A 21,896-nucleotide genomic window follows, 5' to 3' on the forward strand; every position below is an offset into this window, starting at 1 on the left:
GAAAATTTCAAAGTATTTAGGAAATTTGAATATAACCTACAGAAATATCAATATTAGCTATAGATCTGTCAATATCTATGGACATTTAGTACTAGTGAAATCATGTAAAAGTGAGACGATAGGTAATAAAAACAAACACCATAAACTGAGCCTATAATAAAGTCACTTTATACAGGTCCGACACACTATATGAATCCCTGAATGTTCTGTCACCATGATTTTTCTTCTGTGGAAGACGAGACAACCAGTTATTGTGATCGCTCTTAAACTTAAACTACAATAGATGATTAACATCTCTAAAGTCAAACCTTGCAGAGTGGTTCACTACTGTGTGCACAGGGGGTAGAGGTACTGTGTCGGATTACATACCGGTTAGACCGGTCATAGTGGCACAGTTTTAATTGGTGGAGCTGGTTTGCCGGGCAGCCTGTTTCCGGAGGAGGGCAGCATTTCGCCGGAGATGCCACTGGCCGCCAGCCCAGGACGACACACCGATGAAGAAGGCGAAGAGGAAACAGGGCAACGGTCAAGAGCACAAGTCGATACTTTTCAACAACAAAACGCTGACTCTGAATCGACCGATGCTAGAGGACACCTTGCGTTTAGCTGGGTAACCCTTCCCCTACTGGCAACCATGCGTTTTGGAAGCGCCCTCCTCATTCATTAGAGCATCACCGGCACAAGACCGAGCCCGGGTTGGTAACTCAGCTAGCAGACCGAACAAAGTACGGAGCCCAACATTCAATGCTTACAAAGTTACGAACAGTTTTAAGGTTGACGGACGTAAAGTACATTAGTTCATTTATCAAAGGCGTTTTTCTAAACTAGCCTAACATGTTCGTACTGTAAGAAAGTGGCAGAGTTAAAGTTTTTCAGATTACCTAGCTGTGATACTAGCTAACTAACTTTGTTAGGTTTGGGACATTGATTAACCTGCGACAGGTTGAATCTGTAAACTGACTTGAACTAGTTTACAGATAACATTACAACCTAACCTATGTGTTCTTAGCACATTTCTAACGCTATAATTAGCTTGGTAGCGCCGGGTTATAAATGGAGTTAGCCTTAACATTAAGGTCAATTCTCCAGCATGATGTCAATATAGCTGTAAACGACAATGTAGCAATAGCAAACATGCAGGCGGCTAGCGTTCTCATTGTCATGGTTACATCTAGTGTTTTTTATTATTATTATTATTGTTGTTGTTGTTGTTGTTATTATTATTATCATTATCATTATCATTATTATTATTATTATTTTATTATAATTATTCACTCGTGTCCCCCTTGCTCCCCCCCCCGCAGACACTCCAGCCACCTTTAATCCAGTGGGAAGCCTGACAGCAGCAGCTATGTTGGCAGCTACGTTGGCGAGGACAGCTCTGAGCAGAGGCATCACCGCCCACCGCCTCAGCAAGAATGTCACTTTCTACGTGAACGAGTTCGCATCCCCGGGCTCAGCGTGTCAGACCCAAGCCGCTGAGGAGCGCAGACCCCTTATGCTGCTACTGCCGTGGTTGGGCTCCCGTCCCCAAGCTGTGGCCAAGTATTGTGAAATCTACTTCCGTACCGGCTTCGATGTGCTTGTAGTGGAGAGTGAGGTAAGGACAATATAAATCAGTGGCCAAGAAATGTTTTTTTTAATTTTTTTTTTTAAACAAAAACAAAAAAACAAAATCACATGTTGATATTGAACATGGTCAGTGCTTGTCAACACAACCACAAAGAACTTAAAATCTTAAAATCCAGGTAACTAACTGACTCAGTTGTGTTACTAGGATTTATGATGAAGTTTTAACAGAAAAGATTTCTTCAAGTTAGCTACTAATGCTACACAGGCGTTAGCACCCTCATTACAGCAGTGTTGTGTTTTTTCATCATTTTTTTATTTTTTTTGGTTATCATATGTGCATCATCATCCACTGTGTTTTTCTTTTTCTTTTGCCTAAAAGCGTTTAAACAATTAACTCTGAATTCACAGAAGCCAATTTGTAGATTAGATGTAGTAGTATTTTTTTACCTTTAACCTTAGAATGAGTTCAAGTGATACATGGTATTTTGTCACCTTCTCCGAACTTTTTTTTTTAATTTTACATTATTACAGGCCTTAATACTTTTTATTTTTTTTTTTTTTTTGCTCAGATCTGATCTTGTTGTCATGACTGTTCACCCTGATGTATAGAATGAGAATGAGACATATGTGTTGAACACACGCTGACTACCCTAAAGCCACCCCACATGCACCTATTTACAACAAAAAATAAGACATAAGCCACCTTCAGTGGTGCAAGAGTTCATTTAAAGGACTATTTTTTTTGTGGAGGTTTTATGGCAATTGACGGTCAGAGTTTGGAAAAGTCAGAACTGTAGCTGAAATAGCAGCTGTTGCTGGCAATTCTGTGAGCTGAGTGGTTGCAGTCTGATGTTACATTGCAGTCATGCACTGATATGCATTGACATGCTTGCTTAAAACTGATCTACAGGTGCTGTAAAGTGCGAAAATATGTGGCAATGCATCATCAAAGACAGGGAAGAGAAAGGGGGAAAGCTGGTAAACATGGATGTAAACAATGCAGGTTTCATAATTTTACAAAAAAATGGCTTGAAACATTTACTTTATACTTCACTGTTTAAAAGAAAAAAAAAATAGCATGATGCATTAGACAATTAAGACACTGATTAATGAATAATCATTTAAGTGATCTCATTATGATTGGTCGCACTAATGCCCATTTATCAGATTTTTAAGTTTTCTATTATTAGTAGATTTAGTAGCTGGTAGTGGTAGGTATTTTTGAAATAAATGCACTGTGTTCTACACACTCCTAAAGGCTGAAAATCAGATGCTTCAACTTTGTTTGTTCCTACACAAGGTGCAAGAGTTCCTGTGGCCTCGCTGGGGTCTGGATCATGGAAAGAGGTTGCTGGAGTTGCTCCAGAGTGAACGCTTCGCATCCCGCCCACTCCTTGTCCATGCCTTCTCTATCGGTGGGTTCACATTTAGTCAGCTGCTGGTACATGTGTCTCAGGACACACTGAAATATCAGTCGTTCACAAAGAGGATCAAAGGCCAAGTCTTCGATAGCTTGGTGGTGGGCTCTCTTGAGACGATGGCCACAGGTTAGTTAAGTATTAATATTATTTAATTCATTATGTTCATGTCATTAGTATCCATCATTATAATCACACATACAGATGATACATGTATGAATAGGAGGGAATGCTTTTTCAGTGCAAATAAATGAAGTATGGTGTTCTCCTTTCTGCCCAGGTCTAGCTAAGACTGTATTTCCTCGTTTGGAGACACTGATAAAACCAGTAAGCCTGCTATACTTTGGCATATTCAGACACCAAACGGTGGAGTACTTTAACAAAAGCATCGATGTGTTTTGGAACACTCCCGTCCCCGCTCCTGCACTGTTCTTCTTTTGCGAGAACGATGCGTTAAGCGACGCACAAACCTTGGAGGGTTTGATCGAGTACTGGCAGAAGCGCGGGATAAGCACCACAGCAAAGAAGTGGGAGGATTCGACACATGCAGGTCACCTAAAGAGACACCCAAAAGAGTATCTGACCATCCTAGATTTGTTCCTTCATTCACTCCACTTCACTCCACTGAAGGCGAAGATGTAAGATACAGTTATATTAGCTTGACTTTTCTTGTTTTCTGTGTTTAACCTATAATCCTTGTCAGCTTATGGCATGTTGCTTTAACTTTGGGAAAATACATTAATTAACGATATATTCAGCTTGCAGTTATGTGCAGTTTAATTCAAGTTTGATGAAGTGATGGGGAAAAACAATCAGATTTATTCTTCATTAGAGTGTAACTTCACCCCTAGGTCTGAGCCTAACTCCGCCCACTAAGTAATTTTAGAAAATTGCTAAAAAGTGGGCAAGCGGCTGAGCAGGAAGGGGCGGTGGGCATGGATATGTGAGGCAGGATTTGCTCAGGGAAATCCCCAGGCCGGAGAGAAAAATGGAGAGCAACACAGAATCGAAAGGCACATATGAACAAGGGCTGTTTGGAAGTGGTCTTTTCCGCTTCAGACTCCCCTGAAGTAGACATTAGTGTGTTGGACCATGGTGGTCCAGAGCGATACCAGTTTGAGCAATTGGCTCCAGCCCCAGTAATGCCCGAAGCTGGGGCTCTCGGAGCCAAGCATGTAGTTAGAATAGTAATCTTGTTAAAAATGCTGACTGCAAATGTACATAACAGGGTGTTGCTATCGAGGCACCTGCTGCCATCTGCAACCATGGCCGAGCGATATGAAGGTCTGAAGGGAAAGAATGAAGGCCAGTGGTGCTTCTACGGCCATCAAAAGCTCAAGTCTGTACCATTGTACCAATAAATTGTAAAATACTAAGTAGAGGGTTAGCAAAAATAGTGTAAACTCCTGTGAATGATAAGGCTCAATCAGTATATATTTGAAAATTAACACCTTTTCACATATTATATTATATTATATTATATTATATTATAGTATATTATAGTATAGTATAGTATATTATATTATATTATATTATATACATTTCATGACTTAAATAGGTCCCAAACAGTTGACTCTATATAAGCCTTGGCCTTGCAAGATTCAGGATGATTTAAAACGGTAGATGGCGTGTTGAGCCATTTTCAACACATGAAATGATGACTGCTATAACTTTGGGAAAAAAATGTCAATATCAACATCAGCGCTGATGTGTTTCATCACTGTTATATCATTTCGTTTAAAGCTCAAAAAACAGGTGAAAGTGTTCAGTACCTCCTTAAGCATAAGAAGTGCAACTACAGTTTCAGTTTCCTATGATCTGTCACCAAAAAAAGTATCAAATCTATACATTATAGAAATAGTTGCTGATTAATTTTCTGCCGATGGATTGATCAACTAATCATTGCAGCTCTATTTCAGTGTAAATAAAAGACCCTTAAAATAATAATTAAAATCTGAAACAACAATATAAATCCCACCTTTTTCACTTTACCTTCATAAAACCAAACTAAGCTACATAGGAATGTCTTTGTGAAGAAGAGGAACTACTTTGCCCCAAACCCCTATTTCCAAAGCAAATGTATTGAATACTGTTGTTCATTTGCATTTTCCATTTCAGAGTAATTTTTAGAGCTGAATGAAGACAGTCAGTGGAAAGATCTATACAGAGATAACCACAGGCACATTTGCTCTTGGCATCATGAACTAAGGCAAGGCCATTTTATTTGCATAGCACATTTCATTACAGGTAAACCCAACATGCTTTAGATTAAAGTGCATAAACTAAGGCTTACACACATCTGTTTGAGTTGAAAATATAAATGAAATTCCATGAAAATATTTCATGTTTAGTGAAAAATGTAATGTGTGACAGAACCAGATAAAACCGGAGGTGCACCCTGCTTGATGTTTTGGAGTGAGGAAAAAAAAAACAGCTACAATGCAAACCGCTATAACCCTGTATTGCTTGCAAAGACATTTGCTAAGGTTTTGTTCATAATCTGATTTTTTTAAATTGCAAAAAATTATGCCAAATGTAAATCTTGGTGCTCTTAAGTCCTGTTCCTATACAATCAACACAGCAGACGTTTATGAAGGATTATACATTTGCTGTTACTGTGGGTGTGTCTTTCCAGGGAAAATTACGTGTCACACATGAAGAACTGCAGTTTTGTGTCTGGCAGCAGCAAGTAGTTAAGGGTACACGGAAGAATATCGAGAAAAATGTTAATTAGCATGAATATGACTGAAAGACTTCTCAAAACTGATAATTCACTGACCTCATTAACAGGAACTCTAAAAAACAGAGTGTCCCAGTTACACCGAAGCAATCATTGCTTATGGACAAAGATGTTAGGATGTTCAGGTCACACTCTACAACCACTCATCTGTTTTAACATTGTCTGACACTTCCTCCTTTACCCTTCATTAATGTCAGTACTGTTTCTTTACTGGTGGTTGGTTGTTCTCTCATCTCAGGAGGTATACTTGTTAGATTGAATAATAACTGCTTTGAATAAGTTGCATATTAAGTGGTACATAACTGTTATGTTACTTGAAGGTCAGAGGGTTAAGAATCCTCACCACTCCATAACGTAACACCTTGGGAATATTTTGTGTAACTTGTCAGACAGGAAATTTATTTATTTAGTACAACAGAAAGTTTATTATGTGAAGCAGAAAATGAGCCATTGTGCATCACCTTTTTTTCTACTTTCTCTAAGCCAGAACATAATTTGATTACCTCATAACCTTTGGTTGTTGTGCAAAAAATCTCCAGGACCATTGATTCTTTTGGTGGTCTACCAGTGCCTTGCAGAATATCTCTTATTCCATAAGAAATTTCACCATGTAGGTGCTGACAGTGTTGAACGAAAACCATATGATAACACACTAATACATCAAGGAGTTCATATGGCTTCTTCAGACAGAGGTGTTTCAAGAGGCCTTTTTTTTTTTTACACTGTTTCTTTACTGTTTCTTTACCAATCACTTATGGTTTTTTTACCATAAGTGATGGATAACTTCTGGTATACGTCACTGATTTTGGTGTCTTCCAAAGCTGTCAGATCTTTAAAAAGTTTTACCTGTTTTCACTTTTTCTGTCAATATCAGCCCTGTGTGTATCTGTTATACTATACCAGTCAACCTCCGCGATGGCACAATGAACCTCAGTGGTAAATCTGTTCCGTCCAAGATGACCAAAGCAGCTAGTAACAAGTTAAGACTTGAAAGCTACCAATAGCTTTACTTAGAAGTTACCATTGTTGTAACGTTTTACAAATGAATGACATGTCTGTTGAAGGTGGTTGTTGACCATGAAACGGTTGCTCTAATATAATATTGTAAAGCTTTATGTCTCATTACTTGATCATGTCATACATTTCTGTTATTTGCAGTTATATTCCAAGCATTTTTTTTTGTTCATGTTTTCTCTTGCCTTCTGTGTGGTTTGGAAATAAATATGAGGACATCTTTTTTTAGGTGTGATATTTTTATTTATTTATTTTTTTTAAGACTAATTTAAAATGGAGAGTCGTTATCAGTTGTGTGCTAGAGTGGCACAGAGAACGATACTGGAGGTCTTTCCTGCCAGCTGCCTCTGTGTCGGGACAGAGGAGGCGTGCGGCAGTGAAGTCTTACTTCCCTTCCTCATATAACAAGGACACACTGCTCACCTGGACTAATGAGTTCATTTATCACAACTTTTTAACTACTTGATTTGCTCTAATGTACACTCTGTGTTGCAGCATATTACTGTAAATGTTTATTCAGTACATAATCTATTAGAGTTATAGGCTACAATATCTACATTCAGAAAGATCCAAAAATTTAAATGATGCAAGGGAGGCGGACTAGAGAAAACCCATTTTTGAAATTTTATTCATGAATAATGATGATGATTATTAATATTTTTGTTATTATTTTTACATCCCTTTTCTTTTTTCCTTTTCCACTTTAAGGGTGCAGCATTATTGTAAGGGATTAAAAATATTTACTAAACTATAAAAACAAGTTAAGGGTATAGTCCTATCTTTAGTCTCTGGTCTTGATCAGGTTTCTTGCTTAATTCTATTTTATATTTTTATATTTATATGCTTTTTTATTTATATATTCTTTTTTTATTGTACTCGTTTCTCCCCTGAGATTTATGTGAAGAAGCTGCTGTGACTGCAATTAACGTGTCGACACCTCCGGGGCCCCAGGTGGCGCCACGGTCCGGATTTGTGGTGGTAAACGCGGAAAGTGACGACTTCCGTTAACTTGCTAAGATGTCTGCCCACGTATGTAAACATGCGAGTGTATCTGGCAGCTAGTTGCGTTCAAGTTAAACGGTTCCGTGGCATGTATTCATCCCACTGACTAGTGTAATTACGGATATTTTAATATTAACTTCCAATGCTGGATTGTTAACACAGTAAACTTCGGTTTGTGAGTTATTACCGGGCCAGAAAGACTTAACAGTATCGTGCTAACGTTAGCTGGGCAGCAGGGAGCCATGCCTGCTCAGACCATATTCGTTCGTTCTCTACCAGATTCAGCTTCAAATCAGCGTCTTGAGGAAATATTCTCTGAAATCGGTCCGATAAAGCAGTGCTTCGTGGTCAGAGAGAAAGGTGATTTTGCCACTGTCATTTATTCGGGGGTCTTTTAAAGTTAAATATAAGTTAACCACAAATTTACCAAAAACAGACATGACAGCATAAATAATGTATTCTCATTAAAAACCAGGCACAGAAAAATGTCGGGGATTTGGCTATGTCACATACTCCATGGAGGAAGATGCACAGCGAGCCTTGAAAGAAGTGAAAGAATACGACGGAAAGAGACTTTCTCTGTCAGTGGCAAAGAAGAAAATTAAAGACAAAAGGAAAACAGGTGGTTATGAAATCATAGCCCCAAAAATTAGCAGCTTTCTGGAAATGCTCTCGCACTATTTCTGCTTGATAACCTTCCTCATGTCTTTCATTTAGCACCTGAAGACCCAGCTGCAGCAGCAAAGGAGAATGAACAGAAATCTAAGGGCTTCAGGAGGAAACAACAGAAAGCAAGACTCATCATAAGGAACCTCAGTTTTAAGGTACAGCACGCTGCAAGGTTACGAAATTCAAGAACTTCAAGCACACTTTGATCCATTCTCTTAATTTCAGTTATGTGCTGAAAAAGTGGTGCACTCTTTGCTTGCCCTCTAGAGTGATGAGTGTCTTGTGTTACAGTGTTCAGAAGATGATCTGAAGGAGGTATTTGCCAAGTTTGGAACGGTTCTTGAAGCCAAAATTCCCCTGAAACCTGGTAAAATGGTTTTAAAACTTACAACCATGCCAAGCAACGTTTTTGAATTGTCGTTTGACTGTTGGTTAGGACGATCGGGCAAGCCCTTCCCTATATTGACTCTGTCTGTTTTCTGTGTAGATGGGAAGATGCGAGGATTTGCGTTCGTCATGTTTAAAAATGTGTCTCAGGCAGGCAGCGCGCTCAATAATATGAACCTGAAGGAGATAAAAGGTTAGTGACTGAGAAACTTACCTTGCTGTGCTGCAAGAAACACTAATCTTTGTTGTCATCTCACTTTGAATAATAAACTTTTATCTAGTTTGGATAGTGTGACTGCATTTTCAAATGTTATTGTCTTATTCATAGGTCGACAGGTAGCAGTTGACTGGGCCGTACCTAAGGAAAAGTTTCTTGCCACACAGCAGTCCTCGATTGCAGGTAATTTTCTACAAGAGTAAACATTAGGTCTCTCTTTAATATCTACAACACATTGAAAATGAAAAGAGAACGCTTTGTATGTCCTCGTAGTCATAAGAAGGCATGTCAGCATCAAAGTCAAGATAGTAAATGTTAACACCATTTTGTTTACGTCATAGAAAATAAGAATACAGAGGAAGCAACTGGAAAACAGTCAGACTCAGAAAGTGACACTGAAGACGATGATGAAGAAAAGAAACAAGCAGCACCTGTGAAGCAAAAGTGTGAACCCCAAATATGTATACTTCTGTTCATATACCACTAGGTTTTAAAAACTGGTTAACTTCACCGTTCAATTTTGTGCCAGACCTTTCCACAGAGTCAGTTCGAAACCAGCTGTGCAGCAGGAGGATGAATCCCAATCAGATGATGAAGATGATAGCATGGAACAAGACAGCGAGGAGGACGAGGATGTGTCCCAGGAGGGAGAAACGGATGATGATGAGAGGAGCCTTGATTCAAATGAGGATCAAGGTGAGAGTCAGGATGAAGATGAAGATGAGGAGGATGAGGAGGATGAGGATGACGAAGAAGGGGAAACAGGTATTAATTCTCAGCTCATGTTTTTCAAAGTTTTGCGTTTATGTAAATAGCTTCTTTCATAAAAATGTTGTTTTCACCCGGCTTGTCTGCTTTTTACTCCAGCTCAAAAGAAGATCCCAAAGAAACTTCTCCCTTCAGATGTGAAAGAGGGCAGAACAGTTTTCATCAGGTTGGCGATTCTTCTCCCTACTTGTTCTCAAACCTGCTTTCATTTATCTCACTCTGCCCCATTTTTCAGATTCCTTTTAACTGTTTCATCCTCAAATTCTCTACGAGCATTCGCACATTTATCATGTCATCACCATCTTTGTTCATCTTCCTCCTGGCTGATTTAGGAACCTTTCCTTTGACACAGAGGAAGAGGGTCTTGAGGAAGTTCTTCTACGGTACGGACAGCTTAACTACATAAAGATTGTTCTCCACCCAGACACAGAACATTCAAAAGGTTAGTCAGTAGTGCTTGAGTGAAACACTCTTCTCTCTCGTTTTATAAAATGGGCTAATTGACTCATTTTGGGTTTGTTGTTTTGCCAGGTTGTGCTTTTGCTCAGTTTAAGACCAAAGAGGCTGCAGACAAATGCATAGCTGCAGCACAAGACGAAGCAGAGGTAATCTGCAATCTTATATGCATGAATTCTGAATACATAGCCGTAAATATTCCCTGTATTTGCCTTTTTAATGGTATGACATCATCCATTGTTGTGCTTGTTTTTGCCATGAGTTGATGTTGCTGCCTTGTTGTAACACTGGGGTGTTTGATGCAGAGTGGTGGCATCCGTGTAGATGGCAGGAGGCTTTTGGTTGTGGCAGCAGTGAGCAGAGAGGACGCTGCCAAGATGAAGGTCGATAAAGTGAAAGTAGAAACGGGCACCAGGAACCTGTACCTGGCCAGAGAGGGATGTGAGTAAACCCATTTCATGCTCTTTTTTTCTCCTCCTTTGTTTCCTCACTCATCTTGATTTGTGACCCTTTCATCTTACAGAGAGATATTTAATTAAAGGTATTGCTTTATGCAGATTTGTTGTAACACTCATAGCATTCCATGTGAAAACTGTGAACCAAGATATCTCTACGTGAGCTGCAAAGCCAGAAAAGCCATATCTGAGTTGTGAGGTCTCTATTAAAGTATTAGAGTGGGTTTAGTTGTCACACTCCTTTGCTGAATTGATTCTAGATCAATTCTACTTCTTATACTGTATGTTTTTCTCTTCTGTCTTCAATTCCCAGTAATCCGTGCTGGAACCAAGGCTGCAGAGGGTGTGCCTGAAGCAGACCTAATCAAAAGAACCAGAGTGAGTTCATTTCATTTCATTTTTCATCAACATTTTAGACCTTTCTTTTTGGAGGATGATTTTTAATAGATAATTTAGAGAGATGTGTAAATTGATCTTACACATCTCTCAAGTTGCCCCTGAATTGATTCATATATTTGGTTTTATCTGTTTCCCTTAGTTTGAAGAAATAAAGAGGGCCAAGCTTCGGGACATAAATGTGTTTGTGTCAAAGACTCGTCTGTGTGTTCATAACCTGCCCAAGTCGGTGGACAATAGAAAACTCAGAGCACTCTGCCTTCAAGCCATAAAGGGAGGCAAGGGAGTCCCGATCACAGAGGTGAGAAATCATATGGTATGCCGGTAGACATTTCATCAAATATAGCAGTGTTGAATAGATTATCATTTTATTGCAGCTTTGTAAAACATTTCTGGAAATAGTTTTTTAGGAGCAGCGATTATGAGTGTTAGGCAGTTACAGAATTAAAAATAATGTGTCTATGTGCCCAGTAGGGGGTGTTGTTGTCATGCATATTGATGCTGTTTGTGTTTGTACCTCCTGTTTCTCCTTTTTAGTGTCGGGTGATGTATGACAAGAAGCCAGAGAAGGGTCAGGTGATGGGACAGTCGTTAGGTTATGGCTTTGTCCAGTTCCGGGACCATGAACATGCTCTCCGCACACTTCGCTACCTCAACAACAACCCTGATATCTTTGGGTCACACAAGGTACTTTTTTTGCATTGGCCTGCTTAAGCGTTAAAATCATTATCAGTGTGTTTTAAAAGCAGCTTTGTGTTTTTAAATTTCTTTTTCTGGTCCAATATTGTGTCATCCTGCAGAGGCCTATTGTAGAGTTCTCCCTGGAAGATTCAAGGAAACTCAAAATAAAAGAAATACGACAACAAAAAAACAAGGTGCGTATCAATTTGTGTGATAGTTACAGCTTAGAATCCCCGTTTTTTTTTTCTAAATGGAAAGTAACCCAATACGTGGATATTATTGCAGGAATTTTTCCAAAATCGTCCTTTGAAGGGAAGAGCAAAACCTCAGTCCCAGGCAGCTGGAGATGGAAAAGGACCTAGAAAAGATGGAAGTGAACCACAGTCCTCATCACAGCTGACAGGAAAGGAGAGGGGTATGAAAATATGAATAGGCAACTTGACACCAGGGTTTCAAATCAGTTGGGCTCAAAGGGGTTGCTGTCTCCTGGACTCATCCCAATCATTGACGTCACAGCTTTTCATGGATGACGGAGAACACCGGCTGTGAATCATCCACTAGTTGAGTCTGGTCTTCACCAGGTCTTGCTGAGTGGATTGATCAGGTGACTGACTCGGCCAGTCGAGGATATTCCACCTCTTCACTCTGAAAAGCTCTGTCGTTGTTTTGGCCGTGTGTTTAGGATCGCTGTCCTCCTGAGTGATGATGTGTCGTCAAATGAGTTTTGATGCATTTGACTTCGTCTGAACACGCAGAAAGCTCCTGTATACTTCTGCATTCATCTTGCTGGTTCCGTCAGCAGGGAAATCATCAATAAATGCCAGTCTGTCACAGTTCCATTAGCAGCCATACGAGCCCAAGCCATAACAGAACCGCCGCCATGTTTGACAGATGAGGTGGTGGCTTTGGGTCATAAGCTGTTCCTTTTTATTCCCTCCACATTTTCCTCTTTCCATCATTTTGATATTCGTTGATTTTTGTTTCATCAGTCCTTAGAACTTTGTTCCAGAAGTCCACCGGTTTTCTTTTTGTGTGTTTTTGTGAACTGCAGTCTGGCCTTTCTGTCCTTGAGGGTTTACCAGGGGTTTGCATCTTGTGGTGAATCCTCTAAAGTAATGGTCATGAAGTCCAATTACTTTTGAACCCCTAAACTTTTGGGAGCTATATTTTAAAAGGGCTACATATTCCACACAGTTCTTTCTATATTGATGCAAAATCTACTCAAAGGAGAGACTTGGCACTTTTGATGTAGAATCCATTATTTTATTTCTAATTGAATGTGCTGAGGCACAGAACCTGAAGAACAAAAAAAAATGTGTAACTGTCCAAATACTTCCGGTCTTGACTGTGCTTCTTTCTTATTTTTTTTTGGATTTTCTCTTTGTCCACTTTATTTATGTGTTTATCAGCTTCTCCTCAAGTCCAGAAAAAGGGCAGGCATTATTCCGGCTTCCAGACAAACCCTGAGGTCGAACACGTAGATTTGGAGAATGGAAAGAAGCGAAAGAAGGTTCTACCTATGCCTTCTCATCGTGGACCTAAGATCAGGTGCAATTTTTATTACCTTTGCTAGTTTCCTGTCTACAGTCCTCTCCCTATGACTCTGAGCTTAAGCAAATAGATCTTGACATCAAAATTCATAACACTGCCATTTTTAGGACATGCGAAAAACAATTTTCAGCCATTTGAAAGAGTTACACAAACGATTTCAAAAAAGAATTGGAGAAATCTCCTTCTCTGTTACATCAACACAAGTAGTAATTGTGGTACCAATGGGAAAAAATGATGTGGCGCTGCTGGATCCCTTTTTGCATTTTTTTAACTTGTAAAGGAGCGCGTACAGTTGTTGCGTGTTTTGACATTATAGCGGCAGAATCTGCTCTCTAGCTTACCCTAGTTCACCTGTTTAAGCATTAGAGCCAAGCTGTCTGAATTCTAAAACCTCTTTGAATTTAATTGCTGGGATTAACTGGCCAATAATAACTCAAAATCTAGGTCTGTTTCACTCCAATTACCACAAATATCTAGTAGTCTTTCCTACTTGAAGTATTTTCTTCTTGTGTACCTCATGTAACCTGTTTTGAGCTGTCAGATACGAACAGGCCTTTAAAAGCGTGACACTGTCATGTAAAACAGTAGGTAAACTTTTCCCAAGAAAAACCCCATATGAAAATACTGACTCTGACTCTGACTCGACAGTGAGCATCAGAACTAAGTTACAGACTGTGAACTGTTGTCTTTTGCAGAATGCGTGATAAAGGAAAGCAGCAAGCCCCACCACCCAAGAAAGCAAGACCTGGATCCAACAGGAGGGAGCATCAAAGACGACAGATGGAAAAGCCCACACAGCCCAGAAACCAGGTTTATACATATACTGTTGTATGTGCTCATTTTAAGACCGGGGTTATATTCACACGGCAAAAAGTAGCTGCTGAGGCACTGGTTTATTCGAAACTATTACAAACATTGGTTTTGTCAGTATAAATTTAATAACTTCTAAGGCTTAAGCCAGTTGAGAAGACTGTAACTCAAAAAGAAATTTACAAAACCAGATCCAAACAACCCTAAAATGGGCTGCTGCTGGCAGTCTGTGTGGTTGTTTTTTGAAAGATTTAACAGTACTCACAGACATGTATCGCAAAAATGGAGTGGAAAGCAAGACCCGGATCCAACAGGAGAGAGCGTCAAAGACAACAGATGAAAAGATGCTGCAGGAGATTCGCTGAAGACTGCACATTCATGTTTCCCAGCAGTTTAGTCAGTATAAAATGCTCACGTTTTGACGTCACCATGTGAAATTGTGGTGGGATTGCCACATTACTGTTGAGGAGAAGGCAAGCTGAAAGACAGCAGTAACATTAAGCTTTAGCTTCTATTTTTATCTTTTCAACCTGTTCTTGCTGCTGAGTCGGTTTGACATCCTGGATATATCCCTCAAACGCATTCTGTAGACCCCTCGGTCTGCTTCTCGATGAAACTGCTTTTTTGTTTATCCAAAAATTGGATAATAATTCTTAAGGGAGTACAGTTAGTGAGGGTGTGGGCGCCATGCCAGCGCCGACAGCAGGGGCTAACAACAAAGAGGCAGGGCTTAGTGAAGGGTTAAGTTGCGGTGTAATTTTCTTGTACTGACAGTGTTCCAGTACCGTACGTACCGATACATACGTTAGGTATGGTATGACCTTACTGAGCAACAGTCTGCCTTTTGGGAGAGAACTTACACTGTGAGTATCTACAACTACACAGCAGTACAAAACAGTTACACTGTACATCGCAGGCTGTAATCTAAAGCGTTAACCGCCATGAGCCCGTATCTTTCTTTGGACACTAATCTCTGCCAGCAGTGCTATATAACTCTCAGTTTTTAAAACAGCAGTGTGTCAGTTTGGTGACACGTTTTTTTCCAGATTTGTCCTATTACACCTCATAACTGTCTTTATTTTGTTGGGTTTTTTTTTTTTTTCCTCCAGAAGGTTAAAGCAGCGAAGAACCGTTTCAAGAACAGGGACGGGGACCGTTTTGACAGCCTGGTGGAGCAGTACAAGAAGAAACTGATGGGTAACAGTGGCAAGAACACCACTTTCAAAAGAAACAAGTGGTTTGATAGTTAATGCTGTGTGTGTGTGCGTGTGTGTGTGTGTGTGTGTGTGTGTGAGTGAGAGAGAGAGAAAATGTGCTGGAATCAACGGTCTTTAAGGCTACTTTAAGGCTCTATATTCCAAATCCTGAGGTTTTAGAATAAATACAGTGGTTCTTATGCATTTTTTTTTTTTTTGGTCAGATATGACAGTATGTGATCCCCGTGTGTTAAACTGTACTGTCACTTAACTTCATTCATCCGGTTCCAGCATTTCTTCGATCTGTGCTCATGGTTTTTGTTTTTACTAAAACAAACTGACGTATGTAACGATAAGGTTTTTCTTTGTGTACATGTCTTTTCAAGAAAATATACCATAACAATTGAATTTGGGCTTTATTTTTTATCTTTACACTTTTGTATTAAATCCATATTTGTTGTTGGATTCAAAGATCACTTTTTTAAATGCTAGTTTTTAACAGGAGTTAATCATAAGCCGATAGCTCTGGGTAAACACTTTCCACTCATGAACCCTGAATACACAAGTGGAGCAAGAGATGAACACCCACAAATTCTGATCTTTCTCATCTCGTCTTTCACTCATCTCACAACACCTACAAACTTGCATATATAAAAAAGATTTTTAAAAAATATTTATTCATAGTTTAAACCCAATAATTATAAAAAATACTGTGAACTGTATAAAAATATACAAAATATCTATGGCTATAAATAGCTATTTTGGAAGAGCTGAGGATATTGCACTGAAATTAAAGTTGCCCTTTACCCTTCCTGTGCTACTTCTCATAAAAACACAGCTGTTTATCTTGGCAAGTTTCCTCCCGGTTTTTAGGAATTTCCAGACATGACATCACTCTTCGTTGTGATGCTTCTTTACAGCGCTGATTCAGCTTCAGGCCCGAGTTACCATGTAGATTCATATTTTTTTTTTACTTTTGACACAATGGTGGTGTCATAATGCAAGTCTACGAGCAGCTGATACGTGTGTGCAAGGCATGCTCTAGACCAGTTTTCATACAAACGTTCCGGTGGAAACTAGACTTTTGTTGCAGACATGCTGTTGAACAGACAGTGTTTGTTACAAAAAACATATTTTCAACGTAAAGTAGATAAATAAATACATACGTATATAAATAAATGCATGTTCAAGAATAAATTTCCTTCAAAACACATCGCAAAAGTATAACTAAGAATGGGGGGAATGCTAAGTCAGACATCACTGATGCAGACTTAGCATCTATAAATATTAGTTCTAATGTCCATCTTTCAGCAAGTCTCAAGATGATCCAGATTTTTCAGCAGCAGGTTGAGGAACTCTTTCACTCTCATGAGAGCCTCGATGCTCACCGTGTGAATGAACTCTTTCCGACTCTGTAGCTGTTGCAGTGGCCCTGGCACTGAGGGCTTTGGCCGCTGCTCACTGCAGTGTCCCTGCCTCCACTGATCGAGGTAACCTGTCAGCGAAGAGATGTCAAACTTGACCTGGGAGACCCCGTTAAAGGTGTCAGAGATCAGGCTGTTATAACCATCCAAGACCGTCACTATGGAGGAAGGTCCGTCCAGATCATCAGCAGGTGGACTGAGTGTCAGGCCAGCAGGAACCTGCAGTCAAGAGAGAACAGGTGTCAGTCAAAAAAACTTTAACTTTTGGAAAAACTTGTAGTTCTGTCACCATAAACAGAATTACAAACATTACCTGGAAGTCCTTGTCCAGCCTGACAATCAGCTGTTCAGCCATCCATTTTACTTTTGATTTCATCTTCACTACTTCCACTGGCAGAGGAGCAGCTGTGCACACACTTAAAAGTTGCAGCAGGGAAAACAGGAGGGCCAGAGTGTAGTCCATATTTGTGGTATATTCCGAGATGTACAGAATTCAGAATAGCACTGGTACTCCCTAGGAGAAGAAGGGCATTGGACATGATCAGAGATCATGCAGATTGTTCTGCCTAAATGTTGTTTGTGAGTCTCCATCTTTCACTTGGTGTCAGCATTGTTTCATCTTACTAAGACAGCAGGCATGAGTTCATATCAGCATGTGATCAGATTATACGTGCTGCATACACAGGTTTCCTTCCAGTAATTTACTCAGTATGTTTGATTATTGCAGCAAATATTTGTGGTAGAGACACCTGTGAATTTCTGACTGTGTAACTGGTACAAAGATCACTGACTTTAGCTAACACTATTATTCTCGACCCCTTTAAATGAGATTTGGACTGGGGTCCAAATCTCATTTAAAGGCTCTGCAAAGAATAAACAGAAAGGTAAGCTCCTAAAAAAAAAAACTAAAAAAAAACTTTAGCTAGAGCTACAAGACACACAATCAATAACCAACAAGAATTTCTCTAAAAACAAAACTTGACATCTTTTACTAATAAATCCAGTGTTTAAACATCCCAGATAAGCTGTTCACTCTGAAACTAACTGATGAAGACCAAGTGTGACAGTGAACACAGATAGTGAAACAAAGATGGAAGAGCTGAAGCCTGAGGAAAGGACACAGTGAATGAGATGAAGAGGAGAGTTGACCTTACCGTGGCTGGTGTCTGCATGTATGCCACTGTTAGGTTCCATCAGGATATCTTATAGTGGAGGGCTGTTGACTCATCTCTTACTCACCTCTCTCCGATCCCCCAGTTCCCCTCTCATCCACCCCCTCACTGACTTCTCCCCATCTCATACCCCTCAATCCCCTAGTGGCACCGGAGGAGATCAGAGGCAAGTTGAATATGCAGTACACGTTATACTAAGTATCTTGTGACATATTTGAGCCACATGGCAAAAGTGTACACAAACTATTTTATCAATATTAGTAATGTTCATAGATGCAACTGATGCAGATTTTTATTTTTATTTTTATTTTTCTTTCCCTTCAGAAGTAGCTCACAGAGTTAAATGTGTGTCTTAGTCTCTCAGGAGCAGCACGGGGTGAAGTTTTGATCAAAGGTATTTCAACAATAACTTTCTAAAGTGGAGGAAAGCACTACATGTTGACATAGCAAACCCAGAATTGCACAACACTTTCTTATCCCTGCGTAAGCCTTAGAATACTTGTTTATTACAGTTAGGAATGACAATAACATTTCCAATTATGTGACCGCAGAACAAAACACTTCTGCTGCCTGACTGACCACACAGCCAGTATGCCTAATATGCCATAGGTTGTACTGACACTCGCTTATTCTCACTGCTTTTTCTGAACCTTGCATAATGGCACCAGGGTCCAACATCAGCTACGTCGGTACTTATTGAGCATGCGCCAGAAGCACACCTGAGCTGTACAGTAGAAGAAGAATCTCTACATCTATCTTTATCTATATGGTTCTTGTTTGCCCAAATATAAGGAGCCCAGTATGATAAAGATCCCCTCCTGCCTGATATCATGTTTAGTCTTGAAATATATAAATGATATGCAACTTATAGATTTTTGTCTTCATATCTTTAACTTTATCATTGCCCTTTATTTTCATTTTATTTCTTCAATCAGTTTTTTCTTGCATGCATGGATAGTTTGATTTGGTATCAAATATCTTTTTTTTTTTTTTTTTTTTGATATGTGAGTGTATAAAATCAATACATATTGGTCACGACCAGCCACACATACAGTATCTGAGTCAAAGGGCAACTATCCACTCAAACATAATTCACGCATACTGTGACATTTGATAAAAAGATAGATACAGAGAGATAGAATGGACTTCGGTTGATGTCTGTCTGAGCATTTGCATATTTTACCCTAGGAAATCATTATGGATGATCTCACCCAGTTCAGTGTGACCGATTAGGAGTGTAACATTCTGAAAATAGTTCAAGCAGTAGTTACATTTCCTCCATAACGTCTTTAGCATAGCAAAAATAGTTTTAAATAAACAAACATTATTTTGTAGGCGATAGATTTCCACAAAATGAATGTGATTCTTTCTTGGAGATAAATTTTGATTGTGTATGTGCATAGCTCTGTGAATTATCAGCTTCTCCTTTTTCCAATAGGTAGTAGTCACACTTATATAGTATGAATGTGCACCGCCCAGGACTCACACGGGCATACAGGATCAGGAGTGCAGCAAAAAAATGATCTTTTCAGCCTCGGATTTCATTTTAAAAGAATTGCCAGAATTAAATGTTTGGTTCATTTTGAGCTACTACAACTATGTTATCACACATCAAATGTTTTGCCAAAGTTGAGGAGTAAACATCGTTATGCTACTTAATAAAATATATGCCAGATGTTTCTAATGTAGGCCAACTGTCCAGATAACTACATTTCAAGCACACATTTTTCCACCATTTGAGTTGTATTTCACTGAATTCTTTCATATTGCTCTAATTCACTGCTCTGCTTTGAAAACTGTTTCGAAATCTATGTATATTTCATGCAGAGTGGCAATTTTTGGAAACAGATTTCTGTCGTCACTCCGTGGAGAAGTGAAGGGAGGGCTGTGCAGAACAAGTTTCTGTTTTTCTGAAGCGAAAAGAGGTCAGAGAGGCCAAGAATCTGATTACGTTAGAGGGAGGTTTGGAGGCAATAAAACAGGAGCATAATGGTAATTTCAGTTTTCTCTCGAGGTAATTTACAGTAAATCCTGCATACTGTTAAATACCTCATGCACATGCTCCAATATGCTGAGAGCAGACACGCACAGATAAAGAGGTTTCATAAAATGATTAACACATGGTCTCCCTGCCACGCTTTGAACAGAATAAACAGATGTGATAGGATCTGAAAATTGTTGGGAAAAAAGACACACTGAAGGACATTTCTGGGAAGAAAAGTAAATGGGTGACAGTGTCCGACTTGTATTTTCACCGGGAACAGTGTATTATTCATGAAAGAAAAACATGAAGGAATGAAGTGAATGAAATAATATGATGGATAGTTTCCAGATATTGTTAAAAGTTTCTTCAGAGTTGTTCTCTGGGGGTTAGGGAGCTCCATTGCCAGCAACGGAGCTGACATCTGGGATGAATCAAAGCTGCCTGTCGCTAAAACAGTTTTTAAATTAGGATTTTGTCTGCCAGTATGTGACGTCTCAGTATACAGGAAACACTTTAAGATAATGTGGTGGTCAATCTTTACAGGGTTATGACTGTCATTTAATGCTACCACACAGTGGAATACACATTCACAGTATCTCCTTTGCAAATCAGGAAACAAACAGCGGCATGCTTTATTTTTATATTTGAGATGGATCTGTGGTGTTATCAATTTGACCTTAAGGATTAATCAAAATGTTTATGCCTCTTCTAAGTTGGCTCGGCGAAAAACATCTAATAAAAAGGATGAGTCAAAGTTATTTCCTCTTTGCCACATGGAGTTGTTAGTTTATGAATCTGTTTATTTAGCCTACAGTTCTCAGCACGCACAAGCTACTTCCAAACAGCAAAGATACACTTATGTGGCTACATTATAAACCACAACTGAAAAAAAAAAAGTGTTTACAAAGTTTTATCGTTTTGATGCCCCTTTGATAATGGAGAGTCGATCAGATTGGATCCCTGCAGGACTGGAGTGTGACAGAAGGACACTGCAAGGCTTCATTAATAATTCATAAGGACTTTGTGTCACATGACTTATGGGAGCATATGAGTCACATTCTCATAAAAGGTTTGTGCCCTTCTTTAAGCTAACTATATAGACTTATACACATTGTAAAACTGCATGTATGGTATTCATTAACCCTTTAAGGTTAGGAGAAGGGATGGGATGACTTTAGCCGTTAATTACGTAGAATGATATACAGGCCTAAAGGTTAACACAGTGTTATTGACCTGTTCCCTTAGCGGCACCGGTTGAGCCATGTTAATAGGCCTTACACAGCCTCGGGTTACTTGTCCAGATGCAGCATGGAAACCAGGAATTCCACTCAGCAGGACCTGCCTGGATGAGTCACAGGAATGACGGGAATTCGGATTCAGCAATCCTGTACGTGCTGCCATGCAGGACGATGTGTTATTTTCACCCCCAGACACTTGAGTGACGTTAAAACATTAAAACTGGTCTGAAAAGACCTGAATCAGCATTTCATTGTGTGCGTGTGTGTGTGTGTGTGTGTGTGTGTGTGTGTGGGTGGTGGTGGTGGTGGTGGGGCACCAAATGAGTTGGAGTAAGCAATCATCTTAAAAAAATGTCATGTTAAGGAACACCAGTAACAGGTTTTTTTTATAATTTAAACATACAGGACAAAAGTGGCCTATTACAAAGAATTAAGTGAATTAAGCACCTGAGTGAATTCATGCAGACTACAACTTGTAAGAGAAAAAATGGCTGCTGATGCTCTTTCCTGCCAACATATTATCGAGATGCTTTATATTTCTAGGAATGTTGAATAATATATCTAAAATGTGCTTACTGTAATCCCTGTTCCAGCCAGTCAGATGTCTGCAGTTACTGAAACTGACTTCTAATAAGTTTCTAATAATGAGTTGATTTATCTTTACACAACTAATACAGAAAACTCTCTACACCACACCGAGAGACGACATCACTGAAGGTAATTTGACTCCTTGTGATGGTTTATAT

General features: G+C 39.4%; 3 protein-coding genes across 5 annotated transcripts; 2 read left to right on the forward strand and 1 right to left on the reverse strand.

Annotated features, from left to right (window-relative positions):
• Positions 1-451: 451 nt before the first annotated feature.
• si:dkey-5i3.5 (uncharacterized protein LOC565091 homolog) lies at positions 452-4,433 on the forward strand. 2 transcript variants are annotated; one of them, XM_040132169.1, is made up of 4 exons: positions 452-725; positions 1,305-1,600; positions 2,873-3,119; positions 3,271-4,433. In XM_040132169.1, exons 2-4 carry the CDS (start codon positions 1,352-1,354, stop codon positions 3,630-3,632), a joined length of 858 nt encoding a protein of 285 aa, XP_039988103.1. In that variant the 5' UTR covers positions 452-725; positions 1,305-1,351; the 3' UTR covers positions 3,633-4,433. The 2 variants fall into 2 exon arrangements, with proteins under 2 accessions (XP_039988103.1, XP_039988104.1); XM_040132170.1 differs by having other exon boundaries at positions 452-695.
• A 3,268-nt stretch (positions 4,434-7,701) lies between these two features.
• Positions 7,702-15,740, forward strand: rbm28 (RNA binding motif protein 28). Of its 2 annotated transcripts, none has more exons than XM_040133815.1 (20): positions 7,702-8,106; positions 8,222-8,368; positions 8,464-8,570; positions 8,707-8,782; positions 8,903-8,995; positions 9,131-9,202; positions 9,361-9,463; positions 9,549-9,784; positions 9,887-9,953; positions 10,120-10,229; positions 10,319-10,392; positions 10,549-10,684; positions 11,012-11,076; positions 11,237-11,395; positions 11,632-11,781; positions 11,895-11,969; positions 12,061-12,190; positions 13,185-13,323; positions 14,022-14,136; positions 15,249-15,740. In XM_040133815.1, exons 1-20 carry the CDS (start codon positions 7,989-7,991, stop codon positions 15,384-15,386), a joined length of 2,310 nt encoding a protein of 769 aa, XP_039989749.1. In that variant the 5' UTR covers positions 7,702-7,988; the 3' UTR covers positions 15,387-15,740. The 2 variants fall into 2 exon arrangements, with proteins under 2 accessions (XP_039989749.1, XP_039989748.1); XM_040133814.1 differs by having other exon boundaries at positions 7,703-8,106; positions 15,246-15,740.
• An 18-nt stretch (positions 15,741-15,758) lies between these two features.
• LOC120793600 (leptin-like) lies at positions 15,759-17,968 on the reverse strand. The gene is made up of 3 exons (XM_040133817.1): positions 17,911-17,968; positions 17,070-17,270; positions 15,759-16,975 (listed from the first exon to the last, which is right to left on the reverse strand). Exons 2-3 carry the CDS (start codon positions 17,217-17,219, stop codon positions 16,640-16,642), a joined length of 486 nt encoding a protein of 161 aa, XP_039989751.1. The 5' UTR covers positions 17,220-17,270; positions 17,911-17,968; the 3' UTR covers positions 15,759-16,639.
• Positions 17,969-21,896: the final 3,928 nt, after the last annotated feature.

This window comes from Xiphias gladius, chromosome 8 (genome assembly GCF_016859285.1).
Source record: "Xiphias gladius isolate SHS-SW01 ecotype Sanya breed wild chromosome 8, ASM1685928v1, whole genome shotgun sequence".
NCBI classification, from domain to species: Eukaryota; Metazoa; Chordata; class Actinopteri; order Istiophoriformes; family Xiphiidae; genus Xiphias; species Xiphias gladius.